This window comes from Natrix helvetica (assembly GCF_964273705.1).
Source record: "Natrix helvetica genome assembly, chromosome: 3".
NCBI classification, from domain to species: domain Eukaryota; kingdom Metazoa; phylum Chordata; class Lepidosauria; order Squamata; family Natricidae; genus Natrix; species Natrix helvetica.
This window is the reverse complement of record NC_138549.1, coordinates 31,542,637-31,558,260: the sequence shown is the minus strand read 5'-3', so window position 1 is coordinate 31,558,260 and position 15,624 is coordinate 31,542,637. Positions and strand designations below refer to the sequence as shown.

Sequence of the window (15,624 nt, the reverse complement as noted above, 5' to 3'; positions counted from 1 at the left end):
CAGCTGCTGTTGGGGATCGCGGAGCGCGAGCCGGTGGAGCGCGCTCAGGAAGGTGGGGAATGGGATCACATGTGCTGGAGGCTGAGGCAATCTCAGCCTCCAGCACACGTGGTCCCATTCCCCGCCTTCCTGATGATGTCACCAGCCTCACCAGCCATAAACCTCACCGCACGTTACTGATCATAAGTAATTTTTTTCAGTGACGTTGTAATTTCATACTATCACTAAATGAAATGTTGTATGTGGAGGACTACCTGTATATCAAATATAAGCCAAATACCACACACTCATCACGAAATTTCCAGAACCGTAAAGCCTACAAACTTGAGATTTGGCACATATGTTCCCCTTGGCTTCTAGGTGCTCACTAACAAAGGAGTTTTCGAAATGACCATCAGTTAATTAGTATTTCTTATACAGTATTAACCCACTCTGATGCTATGGACTTCTACTCCCCTTCCCCACCTGAAAAGAACTCTGTTTCAAGTGCCAGTTGTCTTATATTAACACGCTCTGATGCAAAAGAGTTAGACACTCTGCTCCCCCTCCCCACCTGAAAAGAACTCTATTCCAACTGCCAGTTGCCAGATGTTCTACTCCTTCACTCAGGAGTGGTCTGGGGCTCCTTACAGTACTAAATGTCAATACCTCACCAAAATGTCTACGCCTTCCACATATGGAACTGCTTCTCAACTCAGGGCAGCAGGAACAATATTCTCTTATGTGTTCAATCACCGACCACCATTGAGCCAATTTCTCCTGCATAGCCCGATCACATGATTTCGTCACGAAGCACAGGTATCCAGCTAGTATTTAATATGTAGCCCAAGGCAATTGCTCTTCACTCAATGTAGCCCAGACAAGGCACCCATGATTAGATGTATTAACTTATAAAACTCCTGAATTGCTTTCACCATCGAAACATATTTGATTTATTCCAAATTCATTGTATTTTATGGATAATTAAAGAATAATGTTTAGAATATATTTAGGTTTAAGTATCAGATAAATTTGAATGAATGTAATACCTATTTTTTTTGGGGGGGGGGGGAGAAAAAAGCATTTCCCCCTTTCTCTCCTAGCCTCCTGGTTTTTTAAAAATCTCATCCTCTTTGTCTATTGCAATGCTAGAACTTAAATCAAAATATCCTTGGAATAATTTTATTTAAATTGCTTTATAAAATGCTAATATTCTGATACATCAAAATAGCCCCCTCATCTTTTTTTGCAGCAGCATATGTAATCGCTATTGATACATGTTAAATTAGACCTGAACTTAGCTAATATACTAGCAGGAGTTGAAAACAAACACAATGGTCATAGTATTTATTTCCTGTGAGACATGAGAAACATCTTTTGTCTTGCGAAGTGAGTCAATATTTATATGCCCTTTATGTGTTGCCAATACTCACTATATTGTTGATACACAAGCAGATGAGGGACTTGCTTTCTTGGAGACTGCTGATTATTTATAGCATGACTCCTTCTATTTTTGCAGTACATTACAAAAGAAAAGTACTTATTTAGGGCATGGATTTTAAATTCTAATTATAAATGCTAGCGTATTTTTATGCAGTTTATCACTTCCTCTATTTTTGCTTTGTAAAAGCCAGCTTCTTTATGTTTGAAGCTTGATTAAAAATATTTACTTCAAGTGGTTTATGTTATGTTCTTGCATTTTATGGTTTTATCTCTATGTTGTGAATTGAAAGGACAATTTTGACCTTGTACAGTGTAAAAATGTTGATAAATACATATTTTATGTGTATGTTATCATGTACTTATATTTAGTCTGAAAAATTATTGGTTTCCCTATTGGTAGCTTTGAAATCATTTTAAAATATCTCTACAATATTTAATCTATAAGTAGAGATTTAAGCAATGCATTGTACAATTTGCAATAATTTACAGAGAGCAACTATGTAAAATAGTTAAAAGGATTTGAAGTCTCCATTGCATTCTGTCATGGTTAACTTTGTAATATCTGAAAGAAAAACAATGTATTTAGTGTTGAAATCATAATAAACTACCTCCCCAACTTACTGTGACTGAGGAGGCTATTTCAGAGCTGGAAACAGTGGTGAGATTACCATTAAATTATCCAAAATGAGGCTGTCCTTAATCATTAATGATAAAAATGTTACTTGACTGAACTTTAAAAAAAATCAAGCATGGGCCTAGTTTGTACTTGGATGAAAAACCATTAGAATCCATGGATCTATAGATTGGAGTAGGAAGTAAAGAAAAACATCCTATAAGAGATCAGTACCAACAATTTCCATAGTGTTGATTAAAAAATTGTATAGATGTATCCATATGGTCACCAGAAGTTGAATTAGATTTAATGGATGCTTTACATGTTATACTGTTGGCACGTCTGACATGAATAAGAAAGATTTCTATTAACATTAAATAGTTTTACAAAGACAATTCTTTCACTCAGTTGTAAAGTTATCCCTTGCCTGCAAATGTTCTATTCTTTTGATGGCCATTCTTACTAACATGGACTCTCAGTTCAATTTAGAGTTCATTCTAAGATGATGCAGATCTGGACCAGTTATTGGAAGACCTGAGAGATGGGAGACATTTCTAGAAAACGCCAAGTTTTTCAGCAGGTTACAATAGAGCACGGATATCAAACTCGATCGCGTCACGTGATGCGTTGTGACGTATCATGACATTTTTTGCCTTTGCGGAGCTGGGTGGTATGGCCTGTGCATGACACATCTGGCCTGCAGGCCGCCCCTGGAGAAGAGTATAATCATATAAAAACCTCTATGCTTCTTTCTCTACTGTGGGATATTCATGATATATAAAGGAGTCATAAAATCTTAAGTATGCATCATCTGTACTTTCATAATACTGAAGTCATCCATATAAATAAAAATGTAATGTTTGTTTGTTCAAAATCTCAAAGTTCTTTACCGATTGCTTTGAAATTTTGACACAACATTGCATTCGACTACGTGCATGTTTTTATATATGCATATTATATAGATGTCACACCTGTGACAGGTAAAACATGCTTTTTTGTAAAAACATGCTTTTTTGAAAGCCAGCGCCATCTGCTGGACGTAAAAGCAACACATGCTATACCATAGCGTTCATTTCTTGAGTAAAATATATTCGGAACAGTTCGGCCTCTCTCCAGCTTCGTCCCGACGGTCCCTTTATATGTGGCTGGGCTGCGGCTGCACCTTTTCCCCTTTCCGCCCCTCCTCCGACGGGCTTCGCCATTTCCACTCCCCTCTCTCTCCTCCCCTCACCAGGCCTTTGCTGTCTGTGGCGGGGCGGCGCCTGCCCCATTCCTTGGCTGCCTCCTCCCACCCTTAAGCCTGCCTCCCCCCACCCAGTCCAGTGGAGCTCCAGAGGAGATGGAGGTGGAGCGTCTCCTCAGCCTGGCCGGCTGCGCATGCTCTCCACCCCCCTCACAGGGAGCCAGCTACAGCCTCGCCAAGGCGGCTCCAACTGAGCAGCGGCGGTGTCAGCCTGAGGCGCAGCAGGGCTGGGGCGGCCGCTGGGTGCCCTGTGAGGCGGTGACTGCATCTCTGGATGGGGCCACAGCCAGCGGGGGCTGCCTCGCATCTGCGTCGCCAGGGGCGGCTCCTTCCTCCTCCTCCTCCTCCTGCTCCTCAGGGGACGCCGGCTGCCTCCTCTCACCGCCACTGCTGAGGGAAGCTGGGTCGGGAGCGGCGACCTCCTCCTCCTCTCCTCCTCTCCTCCTCTCCTCCTCAGCTTGGCCAGGCCGGGGCCTGTGGGAGCTTCCTCCGTGGTAGCTCTTGCAGGGGCCACCGTGGCGGGGGCCGCCTCTGCCGCGGGACTTGCGCTTTCTCTTTTCTTTCTTTTCCATTTAACCAGACTGGACTACAGCAATGCGTGGCCGGGTACAGCTAGTAATATATAAATAGAATTAAAAATGAATTAAGGATATGATGAAGTCCAGATTGATTTATTGATAAAATGAGAAATGCAGATCCCAAAGGCTTGAATCTCGAAAGATCTAGCTTCTTTGCCACAAAATGAAATTTCCTGCTGTGAATAGTTTATAACAGCCACCTGCATATTTAATTACTGGCAGGGAGGATGTGGGTAGAGCACGAAATAGACTTTTCACTGGTAAAAGCAATGGGTGAAACTGAATGTTATTGTATACAATTCCAGTGCTCACATTTTATTAGGTGCGATGCTGCAGGCGCATATGGGGCAATTAGACATCGCCCTTCTGATCAATCGTTCCTGGAGACTGAACAGATCTGGATTCCAAAATATGTCTCTTCTTCAGGTCTTCACCTTTTTTGTCTCCAGGTGTCTCCAACCTCAATGTTGAGGTTAATTCCAGAATTAGCTAAAATGGAGGACATGCTTCTCGGTGTTTGGAAGAGAATGTTTGAAAATCTTTTTTTGAATTGGTAATCTGGCTGCAATAATCTGTAACCTGGCATAGAATAGGATTATGAGGTCACTGCATATACTTTTATATCATCTGGGCACCTCTGGAATTAGATCTGTTTATATAAATGGTACAACCATACTCTCAAACCCGATGATTTAATTTGATTTCAAGAACATCCTCCCAGGAATGAATAATCTAAGACAATTTAATTTCCATTGTCATAATTGTAAGGTAACTTGATATTTTCAGAGAATCACAGTAATCAAGGAGAAAATTACAATTCCCAATGAGGCCACTTCCTTTTTTTAAAACTATTGGATTAGGTTTTAGGTTTTTTTTTAATTATTGGCTGCTTTTAAGCTACACCAAAATAATGTTCTACAGTTTTAGAAGTTGGATAGCAACTGGGCACTATCCTGTGTGGATTATATTTTATATTTCTGATTGGATAATATATATTCTCATTTTTTATGGTAAGAGTAGAGCATAAGGGATGAGTTTCAGATCACAGGCTGAACGTTGAAGCTAGGAATCAATAAATGGTTAGCAAATAGCGTGGCTATAATTCAGTAGCTGCTTTAACAATGCTTGCTCAACTGATTTGCATGTATCGAGTATTGCAAACAGAAGAATTAATCATTTACGGAGTTCAGAAAAGGTGCTGCTGGAATGTAACCACAGACCATGTGAAAGTGAAAAAACACTATTTGCAGGCAAGCTTCTCCCCACCCAGGAAATAAAAGGGTGTGACCATTTCCTCTAATAAACAATCGGGGTTTTTTTTATAGCTCTTGTTTCTCTATTCCCAGAGAAATAAAAAATTTATTGCATGCCTGTTCAACTGTAAAAAAATTGTTACATTATAAACATGTTGTGCTTAGGAACCCTTGAACCTTTGCAACGTCCAAACCTACTAACTGAAATTAATTAGAATGCTCTGCTCCTGTTTTTGAACCTATTCAGTTTGGGTTAACAAATTAAAACATTAGGTTCAGCATGCTAATGTATTCCTATGTACTTACAGTGGATTCTATCCAATCCAAGCAGCTGTGGACAAATTTATATTAGTAGCCAATCATGTGATGAGAGTGAGGAAGTCTGAAAATATTTTTGTTGTTCAGTAAAGTTCCAGAAATGTACTTTCACAGAGTTTACAACACAAACACGTGCAGCTTCATCTGAATGCACTGGAACAGTTTGCCTTGCAAATCAATATTGGAGTCTTCGCATTCATTCTACAGTGCAAATATGGACATTTATTAATATTTTTCCTGTGTGAGATAAAGCAGCCAGTGACCCACTTTAATTGCTTCTATGGCCTTTGAATGAAACTCTGCATTGCAAATTGAATAAATGACTAGCAAATTAAATCTATTTAAATTTACAAGAGAGGAGAGAGGCAGTGAGGTATGTCAGTGGTAGATTACTAATTTAATAGGTGCCTTATTTTAGTAAATAGATCAGAAAATTAAAGGCAGGGAAGCAGGATTAGCATCACAATACAAAGTGTATGTACACCCTTTCTCCCTCTGCCCCATAAAAGAAGCACCAAACAAAGTTTTGGGGGGAGGGGGGAAAATGTATTGCAGAAATAAACTACCTTGTATATTCAGACTTAATTATATTCTTTCAGAATGAGAAATCTTGAGTGTTTTATGCTGGTGATTTACGCAGCAATTACACTATAGTTCAGAAATTAGAGAATTAATTAGAGACAAAGGACATGCACGGAAGCTTTCTGGGTAACTATGGGCCATCACTCTTTAAGCTGCGTAGGTGTCACGGTATTAAGGGGAAGATGTTGCTTGAACTCCTTAAGAAAATATGGGATATAATACTAGCAAGTAGATAAGCAAGTTAAGTCAAAAGTCGGCATCTTTTTTTTTAAATCCAAGGAATATATTCTCTTTGAGATCATTTAATTAACCGTGTAATCACTAAATTGCCCTCGTCTCATTCATTTCCGCTTGTTGTGTTGTCTCAATGAAATAAAAACTAAAATTTCCGGCCTCCAGCAGAGTTTATCTGACCTCGTAATGTTGTTCCTTTTACTTTCAATCTTTTTTTTTTCCAATTCATTTGATTTTTTTTTTTTTTGCAGACAGCACAGAACATGTGCTTACAAGAACCTCACATTGTCATGGTCATGACTCACTAGTCTGGTTTCAGGCCTCTAAGCTACAATAAAACATCCCCTTAAACAAGATTTGACACAGTGGTTTAAACAGTAATTCAAAGAAGCCCAGCCAGTTAACCTCCACCGTCAGCTGCCTTGTTGGCACCAAATTTCTTCAAAAGATCAACAGACAGGGTCAATATCAAGGGGAAGAATATATTGGTTTGCTAAAACCATAATGTTGTTTGGCAAAGGGCAAGTAAGTTCAGTTAATCAGCCATTTTGAAATAATTATTGGTTGACGTCTTTTGCAGCATTGGTTTAGTGCAGTAATAACTAACCTTTTTGTTGTTGTGTGCCAAAAAAAAGCGTGCACACGGAACAGCATGCATGCGCGCCTGCACCCATAATGCAACGTGTTTGTGACACTCCCTGCCCCCACCCCCTACCCATGCGCTCATAAACCAAACTGCTTCAGCGCTTCCCCCCACCCGTGCTTCCCCCCTGGCCCTTCGGCAGAGCGTGGCAGGCCGCAGACTGGGTAAATTGTTTTGGCCTGGGGGGGGGGGGGAGGAGGGTGTAGTTTGAGGCCAGGGCATGGTTCTCTAGGTGAGCGTGGGCAGCGGGCCTGGCGACAAGGACTTCCAGGAAAGCCGCGGGGAAGGCAGGGAAGTATGGCAGGGCTGCGGGCCATATGGAAAACAGTAGGGAAGCCAGGCAGGGACAGGGTGGGGGGCGGGGAAGCTAGCTAGGCTGCGATTCACAGGCTTACTTAAAATGGCTTTTAACTAAAGTTGAACCCCTGGCTGTTTTAGGATTGGACCACTTCCAGAACACCACAAATTACAATTGTTCTGGAAGCTTAACTCTCAGAAAATCACAAAATCCAGTTTACTTGGCATGTTCTGGAATTAACGTGGAACCCTGAAGTGTTTCACCCTGCAATCATGATGTGCACAACCAAAAGCAAGGCTCCAATTGTATTTCCTGTTCTACTTTCATTCTGGAAATGGACACCTGGGAAAATAGCATGTTTTTGAAAGTGATATCTCTACAATATCCATCTCAGAAGGTTATAGCATAGATTACTTTTTAAAAGTGTAATGATGTTTTGAACCCTTGACATGCCTGAGTAATTGTTTGCAACTGTCCTCTCCACATAGCTTTGCTAGCAGTCTGTATTGGACAGAAGCACAAAGATTCAGATTATGTTAAAGTTGAATCCTCTCTCCAAATATTATTTTTGCATTATTCTTGTATGGCAGGTGTACATAGGGAAGAAGGAAAGGGAATACTCAAGTTACAGCCATCCACCCACATTTACAACTTAGCATGTACTCAATCCATCTGCCCATCTCACTATTTCTTAAGTAGTGCAATCATGAAATGCTTGTCTAAAGACCATTTGCTTAATGATGGAAATTCTGGTCCTAATTATGGTCATAAGTGAGGCCTGCGTGCAGATAGTCTTCACAAAAAGGCCTCTGGTGAAAAGTGCTGCCCTTCTACCCACATAGAGACTGAATGGAGATGGGAAAACATTGTATTGATCCTTCTATCTTCCTTGTAATTACATTTATTTATTCAAGGAATGTCCAGAGGAGGTTGTCAAACTCAAGATGGCACCTGTGAGGCACCTAAAAACACGATGGAACTTCAATTGTCCTATTGCAGATGCCATCTTTACTTTTTGCCAACCCTTCAGACATTTCTGTACAAGGAGAAAAGTTTATGCTCAACAGATAACAACAACCAAATACAGATTCCTTATTCCTGATATTCTGCATTTCTTCATCTTCCCAAGTTATTGGCAACAATTGATGATAGAGATGGAGAGGATGCAGCATGATGGACATCAGAGTTTCCTAAATGTGGGACATGGCATCTAATTGTTATTCTGATGGGAAATATTTTTTTCTAATTAGCAATATCTGATTTATTTATTTATTTATTTATTTTTATTAACAAGATGTATATGGCTCAACTCACGGTGATTCCGTGCAGTTTACAAGACTATAATCCCATAGAAAATCCAATAAACCCCCACTCTCTTTTCACATGTGTCTGGATTATATTTATTTTTTGAGAAGTTTTAATTTTTTAAAAAAGCTACCAGTTTTGAAAAAAATAAGTAAAGTCACACTTGAATAAAACTTGAGTCCCATTGACCAGATGGTTGTATCCATGTTGTATTCAAAATTATTCACTGTCTGCTTCCAAAATATTTGTTTTTCAATTTAGATGTCTTGGGATTTCCTAGTACAGTAATTTCTGATCTATCTCCTAACTATGTTTGACCCAGTTTAGCTTTTTTAAGATCAGCCAAAGTCAGATAGGTGTTGCTGGCTGCTTGTGACTTTTGGAGGAAAAAAGGTGCATTTAAAATCTACTAAAACTGAAATCTGTTTAGCCCAGCCGTTTAAAATCTTGAATGCAGGCCTATTTATAATGGTTATATATGAGTAATAATAGTACTTCCCTTTTCTTGTTTTGAAAAGGAAGGTGTTTTGAAAAAAAGTGCTTTTTAATATTCTGTACCATCATGTCTCATGCTTGATGACTGTCAGTAGGCTTTTGAAAATTAATTTCTGTGGCTAGTTTCATAGTTTTCCCCTAGTGCTTGACATTTTCATGCTGCAGTTTTTATTCTTGTCGGGTCTCACAAAGGATTTTGCTAAATCAACGGTAAACTCATATATATATATATATGATAGTGTTTCATAACATACGGGGGATGGGAGTTGTAAAATAAACTCTTTTATGGGTAACCAAATAGACTTTTTTCCAGGCTGAAAAACAGAAAATATGCTATCCAATTCTCAGAGATAAACTACCTTTAGAAACTGCTCTCACAATGTACACTATGTACTTAATGTTAGGGGAAAATTTCCAAGAAGTTTTCATCAGAGAAGATAGATAAAACTCCCCAATTTGTCCGTAGATGACAATGTTCTTGGATGGAGAATTTCTAGTCTTGCAGATTAGGCTCTGGTCTAGGATGTACAGAGAAGCAATATTATATTGCATCAGACACTCTCTGGGAATTTGCAGGGAAGAAGAAATAAGCACTTGCTGCAGTTGTTTTCCATTTTTGGAGATATAAAATCCAAATTTGAAAGTCTGTTCTTTGTGCTCTGTTTCTGGATTTTTAATTTTTTTGCTTGAGATGATAATTGGCTCAGTATGGATTGTGGGTGTTTTCTGATCATGAACATAAGTGTATTTATTCTTAATCCTTTATGGGCTATTTAGAGGCATATATTTAATTATTTATAATTAATTTACAGTATATATAAGTAAACATTTAATACGTATTTAATTTACAGCAATTTAGAGGCATATATAATCACATTTTTTAAAATTTAAACTATTGAACTGAAGTAGCATGATTATTTAGCATGAATGCCCCAACACTGGAAGTCTTTAAGAAGATGTTGGATAGCCATTTGTCTGAAACGGTATAGGGTTTCCTGCCTAGGCAGGGGATTGGACTAGAAGACCTCCAAGGTCCCTTCCAACTCTACTATTGTATTGTATTGTATTTGTCTTGAAACTGTATCTATTGTTGATTTCCCTCCTTCCATTATTTATTTGATAGGCTGATTGATGATGGATTGCAGATTTCATATTATCCATCAATAACCTCAATATTTTTGTATTTTTACCAATCACATTTGTATACATATAGTCTTAATTTTTTTTGCAATTTTACCTTTCAGGGAAAGGTCCATCTAGAATTGAGGCTAAGTGAAGTCATAACAGATACTGGTGTGATTTGCCATAAACTTGCTACACGGTAAGTATCCCTGATGTTTGATAATATTTACCCACACTGATGTTTCCATAATTGTGAATATGTATCCTAATATATACCAAAGAAATACACCTTTCAAATAGCTTGGCAAAAGTACAAACAATTTCAAAATCCAAGCAGGATTGACAACTAGCTTTTTCATGAATATGAGAAACCATCTTTTTGGATGGTTAAAAAACTATTAGTCTGATGGAGTGAGTGAAAAATATCCACTTGAATGAGTAGCCAGAAATAATTTTTTTGGATCCCAGGTCTACATAAATCACATTACATATGTAATAGGAATATATCTTTTCAGTTATTTTTTTTTAAAAAAAAGTAAACTTGCTTTGGCTGAAACCTATATTTTACAAGCTGCAGCAGAATTACATCCTTTAATTGGCATGTTAACCAGCACATAATCTGTTCTACAGCATAAACAGCATAGTGGTATTACATAGCATAATAATTGCCATATGCTACCAACTTAGATTTTTGCATCATTAGGAAACAAATAAAGGAAGATGATTTTTTTTGCCACATCCTTTCTTTAGGGCTATTGGGTAATCCAGTTGGGCAGTGAAGGAAGACAGAACTAAAAGAGGATAGAAGTATTTCTGTTTCTTTTTCCTATACTCTTTTTTAAAAACCTCTTCCTTTATTCTGAAAACTGAATTTGAACAATATGGATTTGAAGCATAATCACCAACAATCTAAGTGTGACAAAATGAGTGTTATTCTTTAATGGAAGTTCTAATTGCTTAGTTTAGAAAAAGGCATTGTTGTATCCAATAAGTGATTGACAAATCTAATAATTAACAACTTTTACTTCAGATAGCTTTTCTTATTTTAGCAGGGATAAATCTATGAATGATCTTTCCTTCTTTCTAGGTTTGGAGGTTTTTTTTTAGCTATTAATGTTATTCATGTTTTTGAATGCTAGACACCAAACTATGCAGTCAATAAAAAATGGACTATTTTTTAAAAAAAAGACACATGATTTTGGAAAAAAAATGTTCTTTTTTCCATTTCTTAAGTATGTTGGAATAGTAAACTCATATGAGATCTCTGATAATGTTGTTTTTGGTTAGAGATATGTACATTGTATATACATTCTGAATTTCCCAGGAACATCAGAAGATAAGTATCTTTCCTAGAAACGCATAACTTGACTCTCTCCGGAAAATCAGGAAATGCTGATGGGGAAATAAGCCAGGCTATCAGCTTTTCTTACATGAGCCAAAACTTCTGTTACTATTCTTCTGTTAAATAAAAGGCATAGATTGTAGCAGTTTTGGTGATGTCAGCAGTAATTCTGATAAGAATTACATTTCTCAATCAGGCTATAAAATCATCTGAGGAGAGCTGTGGCACAGTTTGTTCTAAAGTATGGTCAGAATTGCAGTGGAGTGTTCCCCCCTCATTATGATTTTAAGAACTACAAAGTGTTCCGTTAAGTGTTGCTCTGTCTTAAGATAATCCAAGAAGTTCATTGTGTCTGAGAATTGCCTTTCACAATCTGCTTGTTCTCCAAATTGAGGTGGACTATAATTGTCTTCATTGCTGGATCGGATGCCAAAAATGGCCTTTGGAATTATACCAGTCTGGAGGGCACAAAATTAGGCAAGGTTGTATTTACTGGAGTATACTGTGTTAAGATTTTTTTAATGTTACATGCCATTGTATAATTTCATTATCAATATCTTTCTGCTTTGTTATTATATCTTATATCTCCGTTTTAATCTCCATTTTAAGACTAGTGAGAAAATTTAGCAGGCAGATCATAGTCCTCTTTAAGTAGACACATTGGATGTGTAGAAAAGACTCTATTCTCCCTCTCTTCAAGGAGGCATCACTTAATCCTGACGTTCATGAAAACTAAGTTACAGTGATCAGATGACATTTTATAAAGATACCAACTAATAGAAACCACAGTTGCTGTTGACGACACAGACCCTTCCTTTTTCTCCTGCTTTTGACATTTTTGTATTTGTGCACTTCTTTTTTTATCATGAATGAAGTGGCTCGGTATCTAGAATGGATGTGAAAATCAAGTTCAAATAACAGATAGAAAGAAAAGCCTGGGAAGCAAACCCAGGAGGGCAGCCTTGAAGTGTAAGGTGTAAAGTGTAAAGCTTTACTTAAACTGGGCACACATGTAAAATAAACCATAGGCAACATGTTGAATGACCTTAGGCAACCATAGGCAACATGTTGAATGGCCACACAATGGTTGATTTCTAGAGTCGTTTATTTTCATCAACATAGATATTTTGATGCAAGCTTTTTCTCTCAACCACTGCTGAGAACAAACACTGTGTGGCTTCATATTCTGTCCAAAAATGTATCAGTTTGAGAGGGGAGCAAATGTCTCACTTGTTACTGAGATATTTCTTTCTCTATCTCTATATGGTACTTTGCCAGGTCTGTTTTGTATTTGGACTAAATTGTTTTTGGCCAGGGTGGATGTATTGTTTCCAGTCCCTTAACTTTATGTACAAAATAGAGAATTGCTGCACGCATTGATGTTTTCCTTTCCAGTGGGAGCAGGTTCCTCCAACTAGCATTAACCATTATGCAAACCCAGGCATGGTTAAGATTTCCACATACTGCCTTGGTACTAGTACAGTCATAGAGACATACCTGTGTACTCTCATCTCATTCTCTGGGTTCAACAAATGAATCAATTTTTCCAGCTCAATTGTGACAGGAACCTGTCCATCCTGGCTCCTGGGCTCAAGCTAACCACATCCCATAGAAGTTGATTGTTTCAGATCTTTGAAGCACAACATAGTAGTATTAAGGTAGTGGTCTGATAAATTTGCGTATTTCCCATCCTCCCTAAATAGTAACCGTTTGCACTGAACTAACAAACCTATGAAGAAAAACTATTGTCCAGATTGTTAGGGGCAATATGCTGATTCTAAACCTCTTAGAGAGGGCTGTAAAGCACTGTGAAGCAGTATATAAGTCTATGTGCTATTGCTGTTGTCACAGTATTGAAGTCTGGAGCACTAGTTTACACATCTTTTAGGGACGAGGGAGGAGAAATGGTGATATGGAAGTAACAATGTTCTTTGGGTTTCTCACTGTTTCTTGCATCTTTCCCGTTTCTCCTTCCCATTTTTATAGTATATTATGTTAATTCATTTAAGTCCAACGTGTATGTTCCTTAAATGATTGACAGTAGGTGTGTAGCATTTCTTTACATTTACTTGCAAGTTGGGTTTGTGGTTTTGGGGTATATGTACTTGCAAGATGGTTTTGTGGTGGATTTGTTTATATATGCACACTCAGTGTCCTTGCTGGTGTGAATGAACATTCCCCTCTTCATTCATATCACTTTAGATGAAATATTTCTTAGGAATATTTTTATGCATATAGCAGTTCATGAGGAAAAGACAGAGAAAATAACTGAAGAATTTTATTTTGCAAAATGATGGCGGTACAGCAATGCTACAATAGCATATCCTACTTTCCTGCATATGTACATTCAGAAAATGCCAGGATATGTATTACTAAGATGAATTTCTAAATCAAGTTATTCTCCTACATCCCAGCCCTAGAAAAAACAGAGAGGAACATGGCTTGGAATCCACTAGCCAACACTCAGAAATTTTCAGATTCCTGAAACTCACCATGTAACTGTATAATGGAGAGTCAATGCATCACAACAGAATAGAAACAATAGATAAATAAATAATATAATAACCTTGCTGTCTTGGATATGGAAAAGTTTTAATAATAAATTCCATATTAAATCAATGAAGTTAAATCTCTACATGTAAAAAGGAGGTGTTTTTTTTTAAGTAAATAAGGAATGTAGGAAAAATAAGACATTTACAGAATTAGAATTCATTAAAAAATCAATGCAGTTAACCTAATTATTTATTAATACAGTTAATATTCTTAATATTCAGCATATAATCATCATTCATTACAGAAAATGTAATTGAAGGGTAATTGAAAGCCTCCTTGGGGAGAGTAAATTAAAAAGAAATTCTATCTAGGATGTCTTTAGTCTATCAAGCAAATCAGAAATTATTTGGAGGACAAATTCATCTTTCTAATGACTGTTAGTGGAATGTTAAATATACAATTTCATATTCACCTGTGGTATAGTATAAATGGGATTATTGGGAAGAGATTTTCTGTTAAAGAAAAGCTAGACTTTATCTATTCATGACACTTGGTACTGGGCAAGTTAACAGACGCATTTGTGGCTCAATCATGCTTTACCAAAACCTAGGTATGTATCCTATTACCTGAGAAATAGCTGGAGAATCTGTGTCCTTTGTGACAAAAAATATGGAACTAAGTTAGAATAATGGTATCAATCCATATTAAGCAGTTACTTGCGCTCCCAAAATACAGTTGCTATGAGCAATTGAATTCTCGCACATTGGCTGCTACCTTTTTAGAATGCGGTGTTATATAGAGATGGATAAAAGCAATTTTCACAAAATCTTAGCAGAAATGGATGATTACAGAAATGGATGATTAGCACTGAATAATTTCAGGGACAAAACATATTTTATTCAGTATTAAGATGAAATGAGTTGAAACAAAATATTGAGTTTCAACTCATATGTCTATGTATTCTTCCTTTCTCTGCCTCAAAATAGCATACATTTTGGCCTAAATAATTAACTTGTTGCTTGAACAAGCTAACAGATGCCAGAAGTTCCCATGCACATATCACTTTAACAATGATTATGAAAGAGAGCATTAGTGGAGCTGGGAGATTTATCTAAAAATCAGATATGATATATCTGTCTACATTTTCTTGGAAAGGAAACATGTCTTCCAAATGGAAACCATTATGAAGGACAAAGAAACAAATTGGAAGCAATAGAAAATGAACACACTCCAAAATTAAGGCTGTTGTATAAGGCAATACAGATGAAAAGGCAAAAAATAGATGTTGTGGAGATAGTTTTTCTTCCTTTATTTGTATCCCGCCTTTAATATTTTTTATAAATAACTTAAATTGGTAAATACAGATAATACTCCTTTCTCCTCTATTCCCCTTCAACAACTAATCTGTGAGATGAGGTAGGCTGAGCATGAGTGATTGGCTTGTCTGTTAAATCCTCACTTAGAAGATACACTTTATTCTGATGTACTAGTTTTAATCTCTCTCGGCTTCCCTTCTCTGTTTATGTCTTATCTCTGGCTCCAACCTACTGCCAGTGCACTTTCTCATGTAATGTTCATGTTTATCCTATGCTTATGACTTTATTTTATTTTTTAAAATCCCTTTTCAGCTTTACAAACCTACACAAAGTTTTGGGGAATGTGGGGTCTTAGGTGTTCTCTGAG

The 15,624-nt window shown here is 37.4% G+C and overlaps 1 protein-coding gene across 2 annotated transcripts in view; it reads left to right on the top strand.

The window, feature by feature from the left end:
- RASA3 (RAS p21 protein activator 3) overlaps positions 1-15,624 on the top strand; it is a 171,364-nt gene that overhangs the window by 95,426 nt on the left and 60,314 nt on the right. For both annotated transcript variants that reach the window (XM_081947953.1, XM_081947952.1), the window contains exon 5: positions 10,229-10,305. In XM_081947953.1, the coding sequence (XP_081804079.1) occupies positions 10,229-10,305 (77 nt within the window). The remainder of the gene's footprint in view (positions 1-10,228; positions 10,306-15,624) is intronic.